Genomic DNA, 21631 nt, shown 5'->3' on the forward strand with positions numbered 1-21631 from the left:
GTAGATTAAAAGATCCAGTAAAATTGGAGTGAACCTTTTGGACTTACTCTATGTAAAAGTTCTGCCTTCACTTACAATACATCTAAATTGCACTGAGAATACCTCTGGCTCCTTTTTATTTTTTTCTGTCTCCTGAAATCCTAGCATTTAGCCCATTGTGAATTGTCTCTGGTAGCACTGCAGGTTCGTGTTGAAGGTTGTCAGTAGTTTCCATTCTTTGATTTGCATTGTTATGTTTTGAAAGGATTTTTTTTCCTCTCTGTCTATTGCTTTTCCATTTGGTTGGGAAACAGAAGTTGATAACGTATTTCATCCTCAGTGGGAGAGGACCTTGCAGATGTTGCCAACAAAAGTATTACAGAGGAGAAAACAAGGGCAGGGCCTCTGGCTTTTGACCCCTCTCACAGTAGATACAGCACTGAGGAAATACGCAAATCTATAAATTCTTTTTCTGTCTAAAAAAAGGATTAGAATCTGTGATCAGTTTGTTTCACTTCATTAAGCAGAGTCCTTTTCTGTATTTAGTTTGAATCTCTGTGGTCTCTAAAACAATCTGGTGGCGTTAATCCAGATGTTCCTTTGTGGACAGCTTTGTCACTCAAGGCGATTATTGATGTTTCAGAACTTTTTTTTTTTTTAGCAGTGTTGAAGTACCTTCACAAAAAGTAGGCAAATAAACCATATCATATTGAACTAGTACCTTTCAAAAAAAAATTATTATTTGGGAAAAGATAAAGGGGAAAAAAGCTTTTAACCTCAGTTTTGGCTATTTGGCATGCTTTTAAATAAAACAAAACATAGTAGATGATACTGGAAGATACACTTAAGATGGCTCTGTGTGGCTTTGATTAAAATATAAAATTCAAAAGTCGAATCCATACAACTTCCTGCATCAACTCCAGTAGGCTTTCAACTGAAGGAGACCCATTTTGCCAGGGATTTTAAGGCAGTTATGCTGGGAACCTGAACTTCATCCAAATTGCCATTGACTTTCGGGGATATTATTCAAGCTTGTGACACTATATGCATAAACAAGTGCTACATTGCAGTGTCTCTTTTTGCCTTTAGAAGAATCTCATTGTGGGACCAGAATTAGAACAGTATGCAAAACATTTTTCCTTTTAAGGGATGAATTGGATTTTCTGTTTTTTACATATTCAGTGTTCCACTTGAGATATCCCTATCAGAAATGCAGTATATTTGTTTTTCATACAGGACTTTGACTTTTGGGTTTATCAGTATTTGTATCTTTCAGAGTTGCATTTAATGTTTTCACTGATGGATAAAGTTCCAAATGGCATAGAGCCTATGCTAAAGGACTTGGAAGAACATATTGTTAGTGCTGGACTTGCAGATATGGTAGCAGCTGCTGAAACTATTACTACTGTAAGTGTATTGTTTTTTAGTAAAAATACAATAAAAAATGACTTTGCGGAAGATAAATACTCTCTAATTGGGGGACATATATGTGAATGGAAATAATACATGAAGATTCTATGTTTAAACATAAAATTTTGATCCACTGAAAGTTTAAAATGTCTTTAGAATATTTTTTATTCCATATGTTTTCAGTTGTAGCTTTAAAATGTGCGTGTAATTTGCAGTAAAGAAAAGGTTATAAATTAAAGTCATGGAGTACTTATATGGTAGGATTGTGTTAGCATGTTAGTTAAAAAGGCATAATCCGTTTTTTCAAAATTGTAACTTCCTGATGAAATTTGAAAATTGTTCAGTGTGGAAACTAAAAGTGTTTTCCCCACTGTTCTTTTTCAGCTTTTAATTATATTTTTCTCTGCATCTAGGAGGCCTGAGTATCTGCAGCAGTTAGGATATGCCTTGTATTGCTCCTTGAAAACTTCTTTTATTTAGAAGTTGTTATATGATATTTCAAAGTTATATATTTGTTTATATATATGTTTGTATATTGGAAATACTATCCTGAAAGTCAATTTTGAGGTGTACCTGCTGTAGAGCTCTTCAGTATAGAGAGTAAAGATAAAATGCACATTCATAGCATGCAAGCTTGAGGATACTGCGTTACATTGCTACAGATGAGAGCATTACATGCAACTCATGTTGGATTCTGTGGAGCCTTGTTTTTTTTTATTTTATTTTTGTCTCTGTCTTCAGGATTCTGAGAAATATGTAGAGCAATTGCTTACACTATTTAATCGATTTAGTAAATTGGTTAAAGAAGCTTTTCAAGATGATCCAAGATTTCTTACTGCAAGAGATAAGGTATGTGTTACTGCTGATGATTTATTTTCAGTTTAAGAACTGTTATAATCTGTTACGATGTCTCTGAAGTCCTTGTGCCCATTCCCTGTTAAATCCAGAAGATACTTTTAAATATGCAGAATAAAATATTGATGAAACTTACTGCCAGCTGATTAGCTTTTAATTTGTGTTGTGCATAACGTTGCAATTGTGTTCAGCTTTGTAATGCAGAGCACATCAGAGGCTGATCTTTGTGTTGAGCACCTTAATGTCTCATTTGGCAATATATTTATGTTTAGATTATACTAAGTATTGGGGTGTAGTCTCATGACATCACATATGGAACCTGCTCCATGCAAGCTGTTCCTAAGTTATTTCTTAAAGGGAAGTAGTATGTTAATGGAAAAGAGGAAAACACAAAACATCAGTTAATGGGAAACTGAGTAATGAGATTCTAACTCACATATTGAAAATCAAATCTGCAAGCTATAGGCTGATGAAAAAAACAGATTAATTTTGTGTTAGAGTAAGCTAAAAAGAGATAAAACCTTTGTGGTTCGTGTATTGAAAGAGAGAAATTGAGTGAAACATTAATTACCTGTAATTATTTTTCAGGCATACAAAGCAGTTGTGAATGATGCTACCATATTTAAACTTGAATTGCCATTGAAGCAAAAGGGGTAAGCCCTAACAACTTTATGTGAATCAGAGTTCTTGAATTGTTGAAGATTGAGCTTCTCTTTTAAGATATCACCTCAAAAAGTAACACTCTCTTTAAAAGTGGTTTGTATTATTTGCATTACGGAATTTCAGATTGCTTATCAACCACTGGTAAGACATTCTTCACATGACAGTGGTTCAGTCAATAGCCCATTTAAACTCAAATTTATTTATAGTAATTGGGTGTCTATTATGTTATAGTAATGAGTCATTTTCTTACTGCAATTTAATAGTACCTTCCTGGGTTATTAATTTCAAAAACCCAGGCCATATAATACTGCTGCAACTTCAGTAAAAGTCCTGGGGGAAACCAAGGCAGTAATTTTTATGTGAGTAGCTGTGGCTGATTAAGGCATAACCATCCACAAGGTGTTTGCTGCCTCCTCTTGTGCCAGCTGTGAGTGTGACCTGTCTGGGTGTTACATTTTTGTTTCAGTGCAGGATTAACCAGGTTAGTTTAAGCAGCTTCCAGTAGATTAAGCAGACCTGTGTGGCTCAAGAAGAAAAACCATGCTTACAGTAGCTACTCTGCTAACTCAGCCAAGAGAAGGTAGCAGTCAGGTAATTGATGGATTGATGGTTAACATTTAACGTGTAATGTGCCACTTGAGTAGGAATCTGTATATATTTAGGTGGTTGGGATTGCTTATATCTAGTTGGTAGTCTTATTTACTATGGAAACAAAGCCTATATAGCTGGGCTGCCAGCCTCCCTTTCCAGTTACTTCTAGTTAGGGGTGGGTGGGTGTCATTATCTGTTCAGTACTCTGGTTCTTACTCTGCATTTGATTTTGGACCAATGTTAAGCCTAGACAGGGATTAGCCTTGCTGTTCTTGTGTTATTGGAGGAACACCCTCACAGCAGTCTGGATCCCTGCTTTGTATATTTTGTAGAGATGTAGGCAAGGAATTTTTTAGGTCTCTGCTAATGCTTGTATTTTCCTGGGAGCATCCAAATCAATACCTCATCCAAACTGTGCCTAGTGATTTCTAAGAAACCACCATGATAGCTATAGTCTTCTGTTCAGCATTCTTCTTCCAAAGCTCTTTCAGGCTTGGGAAGCTACATAAACAGTCTGGTTTAAGTAAAATGAAACTTCATCCTGCTTAAATTGTGCTATTAAGTTAAGTCAAAGAATATGGAATTTGTTAATTTTTCATTGCTGTCAGGATCTTAAAGACTCCTGTTCAGAAATACCTGGGAATACGTTGATTAAATAAGGGTTCTGTCTCATACCAAACAAAAAACTAATGATCTGCTTTTGCTCCAAATGGTCTTTAGGAGAGCAGAAGACACTAGCCTGCAAGCTGCTTCATTAATTAAAAAGGACAAGTTGTCTGAAGTGTTTTAGCACTGTCTACACTAGTTGATGAGAGGGTGAGAGAATGAGCGAGAACACTGGATCCCTGAGCATCCCAGCTGCTTCTTACCCTGTGTCTTACTGCCTTTGTTTTGGGCCCTTGAGACTAGCAATCACGTTGGTGCCACCTCATCCTAGGAACAGGGATTGGACCTTGGCAGTATTTCATTCACCAGTCTAGACACAGGTTCACAATATGACCTTGTGCTTGCATGCCTTTTGAAGAGCCACAGTCTCGCAACTGTAGCATCTTCATGTTCAGCTTTAGTCTGCCTTTAATATTCAAATTGTTAGTCCACTGTTTATACCCATTATAAAATAATTTTATGCTGTTACTATTCAAGAGGTGGGTTAGGTTTTGCTGTCTGTGAAATGCAGTGCAGGAGACTGTTCTTGAGACTTTCATTAGAGCATACTGATGAGTGAAGCATTTCACTGCAGCATTTGTTAACTATGTACTGGAATACTCACTGCCACGCAATATTTAGTTGTTCCAAATCATAGTTTGTAATTGCTGGAGTTCTAAATTTAATAGCAGTTGGGATTATCAAGATGTAGAAGCTGCATAAAAATGCTTGGTAGTATTTATTCTTTCAAGATGAAAAGGGAGTTATCCCTAATTTTTCATTAGTTTAACAAGGATTAGTTTAACAGGATCCTTGCCGAGGGGATCAGGAAAGAGAGGTATGTCTAGTTAATAGTGTGACTCTCCAGAATAACAAGATCCTTTACATTTTGAAGATTTATTGTTCTTTTATTTAGTGTTGGATTGAAAACACAGCCTGAATCCAAATGCCCTGAACTTCTTGCTAATTACTGTGACATGTTGCTAAGAAAAACGCCACTAAGCAAAAAACTAACCTCTGAAGAAATTGAAGCAAAGCTTAAAGAAGTGGTATGTATTTGCTTTCTACTTCTCAGTTATTCAGAAGAACTAATTTGCTTCGTTTATTTCCTTAAGTGTGTTGAGACCTTGATCTTCAAAAAGTTATGCAAAGTGTAATAATAGGGAATAGAGTTTATTATGTCACAAAGTGTGTTTGTGCTAAAATCTTGTAAACCATGCAGTGTTTCATGCCTCTGTGTCAGTTCACTAAATTAATGCCTATATTGGACTGTCATGTATTATTGTAACTAATGTTAGTATAGAAAATAATACAGGAGACTTTTACATGCCAGTGCCAGTGTCTTTTCTGATTTAAGAGAAGGTTCTTGATGATTGCCAATAAAGAAACAGGAAGTGTGGTATTAGGAAAGATCCATAGCTGATGCCTGTGATAGTATTAACACAGTTGCTCTTAAGAAATTGCTTTTAAGGCAATGTCAGGTAGCCTGTTTCTACTTCACAGTCTACAGTGGCATTAGATCAGCGTTCAAAGACTTGTCTGATTGACAATGCAAATAAATACATTAAAATGTACTTTTTTTGACAGCTTTTGGTACTTAAATATGTACAGAATAAAGATGTTTTCATGCGATATCACAAAGCTCACTTAACGAGACGCCTCATATTAGATATATCAGCTGACAGTGAAATCGAGGAGAATATGGTGGAATGGCTCAGAGTAAGTAGCCTGACATCTTTCTTTCTTTCTGCCTTTTTGCTCTTGCTTGTGGTATTAATTTCCAGTCTTGAACTTAGATCTTATTTTTGCTTAAGTGAGTTCTATCTTAAATTGCAGCCCACTCAGATATCTTATACTTCCGTTTTATTGCAGTATTTTGTGCAAGTAAAATAATTTGGCTCTTTTCTAAGAGAGATGTAGATCCTTATAGTGGTAGTGATAGATGTTCAGATATTTCACATATGATTATCTGAAGACTTAATATATTCTGTATGCAAATGAGCAAAATGCTCTTGTTACGCACTTGTTTACGTATGTAAATAATTAGTTGTGTTCGAATTGTGAAATTTAATGTAGATTAGACTGTTATTTGCATGCTTTGAACATTGTTTCATATCTCAGTATTCACTGATTCCTTAATGCATGCATATGTTCTTCAACACTTGGATTTCTTTGAAAGGACCATCATATATATGCCTTTAAGGGGTAACATACAAAATATATTGCATCGTAGATTGACTGTTACTTTAAAGTGGTGATACCCTTGTACTTTAATGCTCTTCATTTTTTTTAGTTTATTATTTTAAAAAGAAAAATTTTTGTTCAGAGTTGCCTGTGTCATAGTCTAGTGTTCTGTTTGTTTATACAGGAAGTAGGAATGCCAGCAGACTATGTAAACAAGCTGGCTAGAATGTTTCAGGATATCAAAGTGTCTGAAGACTTGAACCAGGCCTTCAAAGAAATGCACAAAAATAACAAACTTGCTTTACCAGGTACTGTTATAAAATAATTTGCTATTTTTCCTTTCTCTTAATTAGAAATAATTCTTCTGACTCTTGAGTTAAAAATTATATCAACTGCAGGTTGAACATAGTCTTCAGGGCATTGTTCTCCCCAGGTGAGAAGTGTCTGTAGTCTCTGCTTTCTCTTAACAGTTGACTCTGGAGCTATATAATTATTTAAGCTATTGTGGATTTTCATTGTGAGTAGTCTTGTAGATACAGACTCCCTACTTTTGTTAAATTCCAAGCAGGGGCTTGGATCAGTATCAGCCAAGTGAATGCCTGAACTACCCCCTTCTTCTGTGCCCTCATCATTCTTCATGAGTGCTTCATGCTGTGCTTCTCCTTTACCTGCCAGCGGGAGAGCTGGATGCACACTATGAAGAGCTCAAATCATTTACCTGAGATTAAATTTCAGTGATAAAAGAGACTGAGGAACATCAGGTTTTGGACTTGCTACTGCTGAAAACCCTTGAGTAGTCCTTAAAAGCATCAGCTATAAAGCTTCAATCAGGGCATAAGGAGCTATGCAGAGGCAAGCCAAAAAATCAGATTTCAATCAGTGTTGCTCACAAAAAGCCAGTGGTGCATACATAGAGTACCTTAATGTTGAAGTAGGTAGACTCCTTGCTACTTTCTTAAAATTTGGTCCTCCATAATTGTATTTAGAGCAGGAAAAAAAAAATGTATTTTGTTACTCTGTCTGTTATAACTGGAGATTCATATACAATCCAATATTGTCTTGCAGCTGACTCTGTGAATATTAAAATTTTAAATGCTGGTGCCTGGTCTCGAAGCTCTGAAAAAGTGTTTGTCTCACTGCCCACGGAATTAGAAGATCTCATCCCAGAAGTTGAAGAATTTTATAAAAAGAATCACAGTGGTAGAAAACTTCACTGGCACCACCTCATGTCTAATGGAATTGTAAGTGTATAGTTCTCAGTGTGTCGATATCGATGACTCTACTCTCTGTGTATTTGTAATTGTAAGAAAGTTTGTTATCCAAAAAGGCTTGTAAGTAAAATTGTCATTCTTTTCACAGATAACATTTAAGAATGAGGTTGGCCAGTATGACTTGGAGGTAACAACATTTCAGCTAGCTGTGCTGTTTGCATGGAACCAAAGACCCAGAGAGAAGATCAGCTTTGAAAATCTAAAACTGGCAACTGAACTCCCTGATGCAGAACTTAGGAGGACTTTATGGGTATTTCCCTTTCTCTTGAAACAGATTTCTTGATTTCTGTGCTTTGAAATACTGGATTGGTATTTTTAAAGCACTGTCACTTTGAAACTGAAACTTGAATGCCTTTCTTGCTAATTAATCAGTTTTTACGCTGGCTCCTTGCACTACTGTTGAGCTCACACAGCCTCTACATTAACACGTTCCCTCTACCCAATATTAGCTAGCTTAAGCTTTTGGAAACAGCAAGATCTTTTTGACCATATGCTGCCTACATCACAGTTATGATTGTGGTTTGTGGAGTGGGACCGGTCTAAATCTAAGAAATCAGTGGCACCTGATCAGTATATGTTACTTAAAAGTAACTTCCTTTATGATTTGTCAGACTTTTTATTACTTATCTCACAAATGAAGAGAGAAATCACTTAAATCAGACTTAACACCACTTCTGTAGCCCTGAGTTTGTGTGCTTTGCTTCTCTGTATGATTTTAACCCATTAATTAACCCATTTCAGAGGGCCATTTGGTAAACTGTGTCCCCTTTCTGGTTTTACTAGTATCTTCATGTTGCCCTGTTGTAGCTCCGAACAAGGCTATGTGGTTCCGTCACTTCAGTCTGCACATCAGTGAATTATGTTCTTAAAAAGTGATTGTTTCCATGTAGAAAGACTGGTGGTTTATTTTCATTCTCCCCCCTCCCTTTTCTCTGTAGTCTCTTGTAGCATTTCCAAAGCTGAAACGTCAGGTTTTATTGTATGAACCTCAAGTCAATTCACCCAAAGACTTTACAGAAGGAACCCTCTTCTCGGTGAACCAGGAGTTCAGTTTAATGTAAGATTATGTTTGAAAAGTAAAATAACAATGTGCTATTTTGTAATTAAAATAATTCACAATAAGTTTACCATTGTCCTTGAAAGTTTTCAAGATTCAGCTAGACCCATGGTTTGCTGCCCTGTCCTCAGTTAGTTTTGGCAACAGTCATGCTTCAAGTAGATGCTTGGACTAGATGACCTCCAGCAGTCCCTTCAGACCAATGTTTCTATGATTGTTTTCTGTGAAATTGAATTTCTTAAACACCTAGGGATGAAGTACAAAATTGAAGGCTTTTGCTCCTAAGGAGCCCATGAAATTTCATATTGAAGGGCAGCATGTAAGCAGAGCACTGATGCTGTACTGATTGTTACACACACACAGAGTGTCAACAGCAGAGTGACAAGTTAAAAGTAGAAGTGAAACTGCTTAATAATATGATGTTCTTTCAAAAAAACAGGATTTTTTATGTGGCTTTCACCAGAGAGGAGTGTCTTTATTTCAGTGAGAATGCAGTGCTCTTTTACTGATGCTTTGAAATCCTTCAAAGCATAAGAATAAGATTATATAAATGGAGAGAATATCTAAATAGTATATACTACATTCAGCATGTTTTAGTTTGGTTTTTGCTTCTTTTTATTGTCAATTACTATGATTAGAACTGGCTCCTTGCTAGTAACCACAGATTCTGGACCTTATTCTCAGTAGCAGCAGGATATGTGGATCTGTGGAGAGAGAGGGAGAGGGTGACACATCTGCTTTCCTAGGGCTTAGTTTATTGCCCAGGGCCATGATGTTTGTTCCTGTCGTCAGAATCATGAGCTTTGGGAGGTGATGGGAGGGCATGACAGAAAGAAAAAGGCTGTACAGAAAGTTTGTGGGTGACCACTGAAGAATGCCATTGGCTTTCTTTGTTAAAATAGCTGTTACTTACCCTTTTTTCCTGCTGGACAGATGGCTATTTTGATGGAAAACGAACTAGTCCAATTTCCTGAACTTTGTTGTAAAAACTTCTCTGAGGAACCCTAGTTGTATATAATTAAACTGAAATTATTTTTCTGCAATTTTAATATTTAAAATCATACTGCTTACTTTTCAACTTTGGACACAGTCAGTTTCAGCTGATGGATTTTTTGGTAATGGGAGTGCATGCAGGTTTTATTGTGCAGAGACATGGGCACTGAGTTCTGGTTTGTCAGCCAGCCATCTCACTGTTACAGTCCTGATAGCCTACAAATACCTGATATGTGATGGTACTCCTTGCTGCTGTAATTTAACAGGAATTCCTTAATTGAAAATGTATCTTTTGCTTATTTTCATACGATACAACTTTTTCAGAAAAAATGCTAAAGTTCAGAAAAGGGGCAAGATAAATTTGATTGGTCGATTGCAACTTACTACAGAGAGAATGCGGGAAGAGGAAAATGAAGGAATAGTCCAGCTGAGAATATTACGAACCCAGGCAAGTAAACTGCCAGAGGAATATAAAATTATCCTGTTTCTTCTGTTGTATTATCACTACTGCATCCTGTCCCCATTTAGATCTTGATGTATGGAATGAATGCTGTAGAATCCCACTGGATCTTACTTTTGCTGTTTGCTTAGGTTATTTGTGTATACTGGATTTTGCATGTGTGTTTATGCACTTACAGCTCTTGGCCTTCTGTGCTGATGTACCAGATCATGATTTTTAAAGAGGACAAAGCAGATACTAAGCAAGTGGTGAAGGTGTAACTGCGTAGTGGTGGGTGGCAGAAGCAAATGTTAAAGTTGATGACTTTGAGTCACCAACGTGAACAAACAGTTTTGTTGATCTTGAGACCTCTTTGGCTGCTCTACGTGAAGAGATCATGGGATCACGCTTTAGTAATAGCAGTATGACTTTTTGAGAGGTCTGCTCTTTAGAGGGAAAGTTTATAGATACATCTTAGATTTGCAAGCTGCAGCTTTGTGCTTGATTGTCCTTCAGTTGGGTACTCGTGTCAAATCTTTTGAGCTGACAGTTCTAAAAAAACCTGAAGTTTTTCAGGCATCAGAGATCATTACCTCCAACGGAATCTTGAAAATACCATCTTTCCCTCAAATTGCAGGTCTCTTCTAGTAGTCAGATTAGATTCCAGGCTCTGCACATCTATATGTGCACAATTGTACCCACATGACTTAACATCTTAGCCATACTTAGAGCAGAAGGATTAATACCTGCTTGTATTTATTAAATGAGAACTTGTGAGTTCCATTTTGATATTAAGCTTGTGTTTCATGAGATACTCAGAACTCATATTACAAGTCACCCTAGAAATGGTGACTTCTGCTCAGAGAGTGAATGAACATTAGGTTTTAGTGAGTAATTCACACTCTAGGTGTAAGATTTAGCTGCAGATTCTCCTTTGACTGGACTTACATCTCTTGTATCTTGTCAGTGCTTCATTCTTTTTCCTTTATAAAAGTCTTCATAACCACAATTCAGTATCTACTTAGGCTAAGAAATTCAGCCTATATCTGGTTTTTAAGGGAAAATACAGATTTCCTTGCTGTCTTGCCTTACCAGAGGTCCCCTACTAATGCTTGTCACTTCACCCAGGCTTTAAAAAAAAAAAAATTAACTTTTTTTTCTCCTGTCCCCCACCAGGAGGCTATCATCCAAATAATGAAAATGCGGAAGAAAATTACTAATGCCCAGCTTCAGACTGAACTGGTAGAAATATTAAAAAACATGTTCTTGCCACAAAAGAAAATGATAAAAGAGCAAATTGAATGGCTTATTGAGCACAAATATATCAGAAGAGATGAGTCAGATATCAACACCTTCATCTATATGGCATAATTTGAGGACTCTGCAGGATGCTGAGAACACAAGTGGAAGGGTGCTTGGACAGACAGCTGCAACAGTTTGTGCTGCAGAAGGACTTGTTCTGACTTTCGTTACGTATTCAAATCCCTGCCTTACCTTACAGAGGACTATATTTTGCCAATCTCATTCAGCTAGCATGATGGCATTCCCTTCATGTTGCACACTTTTAACAGCATGCTGTTTTGTGGGAAACTTGCATTCATGAAGAGCCCAATGTGAACTTTTTAAAGTAGATTTGATTTACACCCACCAGGAAGAACACAGGTTTGGGTTTTTAGATGACCAGTACTTGCACAAGGAAAAAATATTCAAATATTCATGCACTGAGGAACTGCTATTAGTTTTGTTTTGGGTTTGGGTTTTTTGGTTGGGTTTTTTGTGGTTTGGTTTTTTTTTCTGTTTTGTTTTGTTGGGTTTTTTTTGTTGTTTTTTTTTAAATGCAATTAGGACTAGAAGTAGCACTTTCACTTTTGTGTTTTGGATCAACAGATTAATGTACTGTCCACTTCTGATCCTTTTTATGTAATAACATTTGAGACACAAACACAGCATCACAACTGAGACGTATTTGTTACAGTTAAAACCTGTTGGCTAGAGCAGTGCTTCAATCTAGTAACTGGATTTTAATAATTGACACAGAAGTGACATAAAAGTAATTCCAAGTCATGGGTGATATTTTTCCTTAAGCAAGAGATCATTGTTTTTAAATTGTTTGCTGTAAACAAGTGGATATACATAATTTGTTATCTTATTTGGATAGTTGATTTGCTAAAATCCTTTTTGAGAAGGTGAAGCTTTCTTGAATGATATTTCACTCTAAAAGTGATTTTCACGGGTGGGTCTCTTACATTGAACAGAAATATTAAGTGTATTTCCTTGTACATTTAATATTTGTATTCCAAATATTTAAGTATGACTACATATATCTGAATGCATTAAAGAGTAATTGTTGCACAACTCCCCCAGAAAGAAAATACCACTTGAAGATCCCTGTACTAATTCCTTATTGATAACGTTATATGTACGCGCAAGGTTCGTTTGTTGCTTAGAAGTCAACATCTTTATATGAGAATCAAACCCTCTGCTTTTTATCTTGAAACTGGCAGGGTAGGAAATACAATTCTAATGAAAATGGTAAAAACCTAAGGAAAAAATACCTTGTTTAGTGTATGTGGAGAGAGTGCCAAATACACATCAGGAATTTCAACTTTTTAAGGTTACCTCTTCTATTTTCAATCACCTTAAGTACTTGTCGTTTGGCACTGCCTGAGTCTCTGCTACTCTGAAATGTCCCAGCATATACTGGACTGATAACAGGAATCGCTGGAGCAGAGTGCCTGGCTTTGGACAAAAGGTAAGTTGTGCTTTACTCAGTTCTGTATGAATATTCTTCTGTAAATTGCAAGTGTGTGATTGATTTTTTTTCAATTAACCAGTTCAAGTACAAGATGTAAAAAAGGTCTCATCTTGGATGATTGAAAGGGGAAGAGGATACAATTAACTTTAGTTGAAAAGGAAAACCTTTCAGTAAGTAGGAGCAGGAGTTTTGCTTTCATATGGTTGCAGTAAAGTATAGAGTGCTTTAAAAGCAAACTCTACAAGAATGGCTGTTTGCACCCTCCAACAGGCTGCATGCTCTGTTACTCATGGAAATGCCAACGTGACTGCCTGAGAACAGTGTGTACTTGGACATCTATTTGAGTAAGAAGTTTGGTAGTGAGGTTTTAATGAACAGGAGATAGTGAGAAATTGAGACCTGGCCAATTACTGCTGATTGAGACCCCACAGCTTATGTCACATGCTTTTATTGATACTCAAAAGCAGATGCTGTTTAAAATATTGCATCTTTTATCTTGGCCCTGTGGTGTTGCAATACAGAATCAAAAGCAAGTGGTGCTTTGTGTAGTTAACCAGTAAAACTCTTTGAACCTTAGAAAACAGAATTCTAATAAAAAAACCTTTGTGCTGCAAGACTTTCAGTTTTTGTAACTTCAGAGGCGGAAATGCTCACTTGGGATAATTGGGGAAAACATGAGGGTCTGAGCATGCTCTTTTCAAATGTAAACAATTCCAGCCCTTAACCAGAGAAGAACAGGTGTGAAGTTGTCATGCAGAAAGAGCAGCAAAGGGGTAATACTGATTTTGATGCTATTGATTTAGATTTGAGAGAGAAGTTTAAGGGACTGCATCTCAGATACAACTGTTAAGGAAGCTGAAGCGTATGTAGAAAGCAACAAGTTGCTAACAGCTAAGGAGCTACATATTCCCTCAACTAATAAATATAAAATAATACAACCTAAATATATTTCCCAACACTTGGGATGCAGAAATATAATTGGTAATGTGCCTATGACATGGTAATTTTTCTTTTAATATATACTGGAAAAGGATGTCGGGTTTTTTATTAAATGAAACTCACACCAGCAAATTTGTTAAAGATGCAGAATCACACTTCGCATCCTTCATCAGGTCACTTTCACCAATATGCACTTAAAAGAAGTATCACCTGGGGTGCAGGGAGATACCTGAGGTAAACTGTTGTTTTGGGGAGGGTAGAGTTCAGATCTAAATGAAAATGAACTATTATTCATTTGCAATATGGCAACAACGCACTTTTAAGGCTGCAGTTTTTAGCTATGAATATTTATGTCCAAAGACCTAGCTTAAAGAGGTGCTGCATCTGAAAAACATGTTGCCACACACACTGCCACGGTGAATAGCTATGGAATGAAATCTGGTGTAGAAGTGGGGGGGCGGGGGGTGGAAATCACACTTGATGGGTTTAATTAAGAGATACTGTTAAATCTTTTGCTATCCCAACAATTTGATGAGGATCCCAGTTTCAATTCTGAAGTCTTCCATTTTCCTCTTTCCACAGTTGGTGTCCTTAGCTTCTATTTTTACTCATCTATCTTTCGTTTGTTATGACTGTAATGCAATTACATTTCAAAAAGACAATGTGATTTTCTTGCTTCCACCTTTTTAGACTGAATACAGATGTTCTGAATGTTCACATGTTGCATTTATTTGCATTGGGATGCCATTGTCCTGTAAAGTGCAAATTTTAAAAATACAATTGGGAAAAAGATTTGATAGTTTTACAGAAAGATTTGCTATCTTAAACTCAAACTGTTTTCTATTTTCATCCAAATGACTAGGATGCTATCTTTGTAATTCTTTGAGGTCATATTTGTGAAATAAACAAACATGAAAGCTTTCCTGTCATACACACTATATGTAGTCTGGAGTGTTGAGCAAACTTGAGTCCCTGAATTGTAGTATCTATCTACGTATGGTATTTACAATTTTGAATGTGTGCCACTACCAAGGTAATAATGCTGTACAATTTTGAATGGTGGTAGTTTCTGTATGGCAGTCCAGCTGAACTATTTTGATGTACTGCTTAATTTTTTAATTTTATTTTTTAAGTTGTATAATTTATTTTCTTGCAAAATAAAAATGTAATATAAAAGACTGCTCATTCAGCAAGGTATTTTGATGTCTTCCCCTGCAAATTTTTTAAGTTGAATTGAGATGCTGCTCCTGAAAAATACCACTGTATGAAGTTTGCCTGATTCCAAGTCCCAAAGTCTATTATGATCAGAGTACTAAAAAAAAGAAAGAAAAGAAAACAAACAAACAAACAAACCCCTTCCAGTTCCTTTCTTGTCAAGATTTTTCAAGTATTAAGGTGTAAATATGTAGAACTATTTAATCTTCCAAATTCTGTTTAAAGACTAGTCTTCAAATTTATTGAAGCCTGCTGTGCCAGAAGTGTCTGGGAGTGTCTGACTTTATGGCATTTTTAAAAAGGGTTATGTCTCTGTCTAACTTACTGGGATGTACTTGGATTGCTGAATGTTTTTGTTGATTTGTCTCTGAAATTACTTCTAATGAGTGTCACTGAAAATTACCGGTGTTGTCACCAGATTGTTGGGACCCTCAGGTACCTGATCCTGCAGTAAACAAATGGTGATGTGGGAACAGTTGATTGCCCCAAGGAATGCTTTTACTGCAATGGATTTTCTTCTCTGATTGTCCTTGCCTTTTAATGTGAATCTCTTTTTACATTTCAACTTTTAAGTGCACCTGCTAGCATCAGTGTTTTGTGCTTTCTGGTATACGCAAAGATCAGAACTATTTGTATGGAATAAATAACTATTTGAGTGGCTACTCAGTACACACTGCAGTTTTCAAACTGGCAGTTCTTCCAGGCAGAACTTTGACAGCATGCTGCCATTATTTTCAAACCATTTTTTCCCCTGTTAGGACAAAGTGTTGTCTTTCACCAGTGGTTTTTCAGGTGGAGTAATTCTCTAGAACTAAGCGAGTTATCACAGGTCTTGCTTAGCCAATTCAACTCCTACTAGTTTATCACAATTTACTTAGAATCATTGACCTAAATATGAAAGGCTCTAAATCTGCTTCATTCTTCATATTAAATGAGAACTTCATGCTTTATGTGTAAACATCTGTCTCTGGCTGTAGGCATGGTGCCTGCATTTCATCCTTACTTCTTCTAGTTCTGAAGATGTACTCTGTAACTTCAGTTGAATCCAGCGCTCCAAGCCCTGTCTGTGCTCTGAAGCACCTGCTGCTTCCATCTGCAGACCTGGGGCATGGTCAAAGCAAATCTTGCCTCCTGAAAGCTGAAAATCGGTGACTTTGAAGTTACATTGTCTTCGTTTTTGATGAGATGCTGAAAGAATCAAAGAAGGGAATGCACTATGTTTTCGTTCTGAATGCCTTTCTGGTTTTGAGACCGCAGTCTGATACTACGTGTGTGCAGCTTGGGGTTTGCCATCTATTGCAGTCATTGATTCCTACCAATGAAGACATTAAGGGAGTTGCACCCCCTGCATTTTTTGTAGCAGGCAGTTGGAGCTTAGCTCAAGCTGAGGTAACTAATGCAGGGTTTATTGTGCCAAACAGGTAGTCTAGATGTCAGTAAGCCCCCCTGGCCCAGATGACATTCAGCCATTGCTTCTGAAGGAACTGAGGAGTGAAACATGACTGCTGGCCAAGGTGTGTCACAGCCAGCTTCAGTGCCAAGGGACTGATGGGATGCCAACAGCTTTTGACTAGGTTCCACACCAAATGGAATGAGGGCAACCAAATGGTCATGGAACCAGGAAACCTACAGCTGCAGCTGGGAGAGGAGCATTCTAATGTGGATGTGACAGTCTTACAGAAGCAGAAAGGCAGAGAGTAAGGCTGAACTATTTTCACAGAATCCTGTACCATCAGTACTACCACTACTTGATTGAAACCAGCAGAAGATTGCTTTAGAAAACAACTTGTTCCAGGTGAAGCTGGGGCTGCAGATCACAGGTATCAGCAGGTTCAAAGAGGATTAGAAAAATTAATGGAAACAAGTCCAGGGAAAATTTAGGTTGGATATTAGGAAAAATAACTTCACTGAAAGGGTTGTCAGGCACTGGAGCAGGCTGCCCATGCAAATGGTGGAGTCACCATCCCTGGAGGCATTTAAAAGGTACATAGATGTGGTGCTTAGGGACATGGTTTGGTACTGGACTTGTCAGTGCTAGGTTAACAGTTGGACTTGATTATCTTAAACTTCTTTTCCAACCAAAACAAATGTTAGATTCTATGAAGTCCATAAACAGATAATAAAGGCAAGGATAGATCTTCTAACATCACTAAAAGTGAAGCTGGATGCTGGGAAAATCTACAGAAAGCACCCTGGCTCTTCTGCTCAGCCTCAAGCAGTGGTTGTGGGGGGTGCTACTGAGCTACAGTCCCTATTGAAGTCTGTCTTGAATTTTCTTAAATATGAATTATCATGAAAAAATGGACCGTTCTGAGGAAGAGGGGAGAGGAAAATTAAAGGAAAAAATTAAAAAGCAACCAATTGACTAGAGGAAGCAACAGCTGCAGGAGGGGAGGAAGAAGATATGCGATGATCACAGGAACAAAAGTGTAAAGCATAGGGGAGCACTCAGCTGAGCATCTGAAGAGCAGGTCCCTGCAGAGGCCAAAATCTGTGCTGCAGAAGTCCAGGGCAGCAAGCTTGCTATGCAGCCTTCTTGCTGCTCTAAGGACCTGAAACTCCACTATATCATGGTGTTCTGGTTTGGTTTGGTGGGTTTTTTGGTAGTGGGTGAAGGGCCACAGGGGTGGCTCCAGTAAGAAGATGAGAAGTTCCCCCTGCTCCAAAACCCGGACAAGGAGCACTTAGAGGGACAATAGATGCACCTTTGTCATTAACATATGAAAGAACTGATGTAACACCTGAGCAGAGAAGCACTTAAGGGAGAGAACTGTGCTGGAGGAGGAGAGCTGTGCTGGAGATGGGTGCTGATGGTTGGTGGGGAAGAAGGTGCCCAAGCAGAAGTTTCCCTGCAGCCCATGGCGAGATGGCAGCTGTCCCCCTGCACTCGTGGAGGAACGTGGTGGAACATTCCCTGAAGGTGCCAGGAGGGGTGAACATGGCCAGTGGACTTGGATTTTGTGGCCAGAGGATTTGCTGCCTGTGGACTCTGATTGCGCAGCTTTGGAAGACCCTGGTGCCAGGGGAGTTTGTTCCCAAAGGAGCCCGTGACTCTGTGGGAAGCCCAGGCTGGAGCAGCTCTGGACCTCCTGGGAAGGACTCATGAAAGAGAGGTTCCTGGAGGACTCTCTCCCATGGGAGTGAAACAAAAATTCGGAGCTTCCAAACACTCCTCACCGAAGTGGGAGGCTCAGTGTGGCTGGGTGAGGATTCTGAGATGAAGACCCAGTAACAACAAACAAGCTGTTATTGAGCAGACGTTCTTTATTGCAGCGCTGGGCAGCACTGGGGATTGTCCACAAAACACCCCAATATACACCAAAACCATGCATATTCAGTTCCATGTCAATGAGTTCCTAGAATTCTTTTACATAGTAATTTTATTTCCTGGAATTGGCTGTCTTTGTAATTATGCATGCTCGAGGGTCTCCGGGGGGGGTCTTTGTTGATTCTAGTCCTTTGTCATCTTTGCCCTGTCTCCCATCCTGGTCCTGTCTCCAGTCTCCTGCTGGTAGATTGCCCAGGTGGGTCAGTATCAACATGAGTGTTGTCTGTAGGCACCACAGGTCTTAGAAGACTTGTAATCACAACCTGCAGGATGCTTAGCATAAGTGACTGATGGTTTCACAAAGCACCTTGTTTTAAAAGTAACCTGTTCAGCTAACGTCCTACAGCAAATTAATTATTTTAGTAAATTTTTATTAGGCTAGATTTCTATTGAATCTACTAATGAGTATCCTATGACTATCAGGAGGGACCCCGTGGGGAAGCAAGGAAGGACTGTAAGGAATCCTTCTTCCTGAAGAGGAAGGAGCTGCAGGAACCACCAGCCTGTGAAGTGACTCTAAACCCCATCCCCTGTCCCCCTGTGCCGCTGGGGGGAAGGAGGGAGAGAAACCGGGAGCAAAGTAATTTGGGTCCAGGAAGGGAGGGGTGGGGTAACATATGCAAGCCCTGCTCTGTGTGTTGTCTGTGTCCTGTGTGTGTTTGATTAGTGATTTATTATTTTTCCCCAAGTGGAGTCTGTTTTGCCTGGGACCTTAATCAGTGAAGAAGCCTCCTTGTCCTTTGTGTCAACCCATGAGCTTTGTCCTCCTCATCCCAGAGTGTGTGTGGGGGGGGAGCTGAGTGAGCGACCATGGGGCTGTTCCTTTGTTGTCGTGTTGGGCCCAAACCTCGACATTAATGGCGAGCCAGGCAGGAGAGAGAGACCCATGACACATGGTCACTGCAGCCAAAGCTGCCCTCAAGTTTCATGTTCCCTGCTTAGCCTCTCCTTGTTGGTGAGATCAAGGTCCAGCAGATCCTCTAACACTTGAAGAAGGAGAACTAAGTTATCATCAACGCATTCCATGAACCTCCCGAATTGCTTATGCTTTGCTGTATTGGACCTCCAACAAATTCTGGGCTGTTTGAAGTCCTCCATGAGGACCAAGGCTTGTGAATGTGACACTTCCTATCTGTCTATAGAGGGCCTCAAAGTGAAGCAGTATGTTCTTGTATGAATATCCTTTTGTTTGACAGTAGGAATGATGACCAGGATTGTTTTCGTCTCAGAAGATCATACAAGAGCTCTAAAGACCATAATATGGAGGAACCTCTCCACAGGTGGGATCTGCACCATGGGCTGTGTGCCAACTGGAGATGTGCCTGATGCTGCACAGCCTGGGTTCCCAGCATCTGAAGGAAGGTAAGATTACCTTTACTGTCCTCTCTTTTCCTTCCTGTGTGAACTCTAATAAAGGGCCTGTTAGTATGTTTGGGAGCCCAAGTGCCTTTCTGCCTGAGATGATACAAATGCTAGTCCTGGTGCTTTTTCTAGGCTGTGTCCTAGAAAAAAGGGCCTTATAATGCAGGAGTGAAGATGAAGTTAGAGAAGAGCTTCCCCTTTTCTTGTTATATATGTTTCTTGGCATTTTTCATTTTTTAAACAACATTCTTATCCAGCCAAATTGGTTGTCTTTCCTATATGGTACATATGTATTTTCAGGATAAAAATCTTCCTAAGTTCCTGTGTTATGTCTGGTTTGAACCTTAACACTTTGGCTCTAAATCAAAGGTCTAGACTAATTGGTAAAACTCAAAACATCAGGTACTCACAGTCAAGGAAGCAAAAGAGTACAAATGCTTCCCTCACTTGTGTCAGTCCCCATCAGCCTCTTACTGTGTGTCTGGAGAATCTTTAGGCATACACTGAAAGCAAGAAGTGTTTTCCTTTTGAGAGCAGACAGAAAGTTAAAATCTATCTCAAAGAGAAATGACTTAGATGTACAACAGAAAAGGAACTGAAGCAATGCTGATAAATGTTAGTTTTACAGCATGAAGAGAAAATAATAATAGATCAGCCAATATAGCAAGTGGATGGAAACAAGCTGTTGAGCTCTTCTTGCTTTCCAGGTGGTGTATCGAAAGGGTGCCTCTTGGTATTTGCTTCAATTTGTGGTCCAAAGGGAAGAGAAGGAAGGCTGCGAGTTAATGTCTTACTTGGTGTTTAGGCATCAGCTCCAGGGAATGCAGCAGTCATGGGCTGTTTTAACAGATGGTATGCTAACTCCTTCAGGAATTTAAAAAGTGGCTGAAGAGAAGGCAACGAGGCTGATCAGAAGCAAACATGGAACTGCTTGTCCTAGGCAGTGTGCAGCAGTACAATTCAGAGACTGTCACCTTGCCTTTTGAGACATAAAGCTCAAGACCAGGAAGGACCAGGCTTTTCCTGGCCTAGCTCCATGCAGGCTAGGTAGACAGAGTGGGGAGAGGCACAGCCAACCAGCCGTTCAGATTTAATACAAGCCCTCACTTAGAAATCTAGATCTGGGGGCAGAGAGCATGAGGGGTGGGAAAGCAAAACTCAGGGAAGCCTGTGGCAGCAGTATGGGCGTCCTGAGATAGCTGGGTGGGTTCAAGCAGGCACCAGTCTTTCTGTAGCTGCTGAGATTCATCCCAGCCAGGTTCGAATTCTGCAGTAACACTTCTGGGTATTTATACCCAGGGCTAGGCAGGAAGGAGTTTAAGGGGAATTAAGGTGCTGACTTCTGTGAAAACGACAGGCAGCTGCAGCTGCGCCACGTCCTGGGCTCAGCCCCTGCATCCCCACAGGCCCCGCGTCTGCGCGGCAGGTTCCCGGCACGGGCTCCGCGCGGGGGTCAGTCCCCACGGAGGGTCATGATGCTTATTTCAGCTCGACGCTGAAGAAAGGCTGGGCCGACGGGCTGGGCCGCGACGGGCACGGCGCGGGCTCCCTGGAAAGGAACCAGGCAGCCCCGGGAGCCCCGCACGCTGCCTCCGCGCCTCTGCCGCCCTGCCCGCCCCCCGGGCCCCGCCCCCCGGGCCCCGCCCCCCGGGCCCCGCCCCCCGGGCCCCGCCCCCCGGGCCCCGCCCCCCGGGCCCCGCCCCCCGGGCCCCGCCCCCCGGGCCCCGCCCCCCGGGCCCCGCCCCCCGGGCCCCGCCCCCCGGGCCCCGCCCCCCGGGCCCCGCCCCCCGGGCCCCGCCCCCCGGGCCCCGCCCCCCGGGCCCCGCCCCCCGGGCCCCGCCCCCCGCCTTCCAGCCCAGCCAATGGCAGGGGCGGGGCTGACACCGCCCCCGGCTCGCGGCCAATAGCAGCGGGCGGTGGGCGGGGCCTCGCTGCCATAGGCCGC

At 40.1% G+C, this 21631-nt stretch overlaps 1 protein-coding gene across 3 annotated transcripts in view; it reads left to right on the forward strand.

The window, feature by feature from the left end:
* Positions 1-14978, forward strand: part of CUL5 (cullin 5) — a 33419-nt gene extending 18441 nt beyond the window's left edge. For 2 of the 3 annotated variants that reach the window (XM_051617132.1, XM_051617145.1), the window contains 11 exons: positions 1256-1386; positions 2131-2238; positions 2833-2897; positions 5060-5192; positions 5731-5862; positions 6512-6635; positions 7393-7568; positions 7687-7848; positions 8537-8655; positions 9973-10096; positions 11264-14978. In XM_051617132.1, the coding sequence (XP_051473092.1) occupies positions 1256-1386; positions 2131-2238; positions 2833-2897; positions 5060-5192; positions 5731-5862; positions 6512-6635; positions 7393-7568; positions 7687-7848; positions 8537-8655; positions 9973-10096; positions 11264-11458 (1469 nt within the window). In that variant the 3' untranslated portion in view covers positions 11459-14978. The remainder of the gene's footprint in view (positions 1-1255; positions 1387-2130; positions 2239-2832; positions 2898-5059; positions 5193-5730; positions 5863-6511; positions 6636-7392; positions 7569-7686; positions 7849-8536; positions 8656-9972; positions 10097-11263) is intronic. The other variant, XR_007889269.1, reaches the window with a different exon arrangement.
* The last annotated feature ends 6653 nt before the right edge of the window (positions 14979-21631 follow it).

Source organism: Apus apus, chromosome 1, assembly GCF_020740795.1.
Source record: "Apus apus isolate bApuApu2 chromosome 1, bApuApu2.pri.cur, whole genome shotgun sequence".
NCBI classification, from domain to species: Eukaryota; Metazoa; Chordata; class Aves; order Apodiformes; family Apodidae; genus Apus; species Apus apus.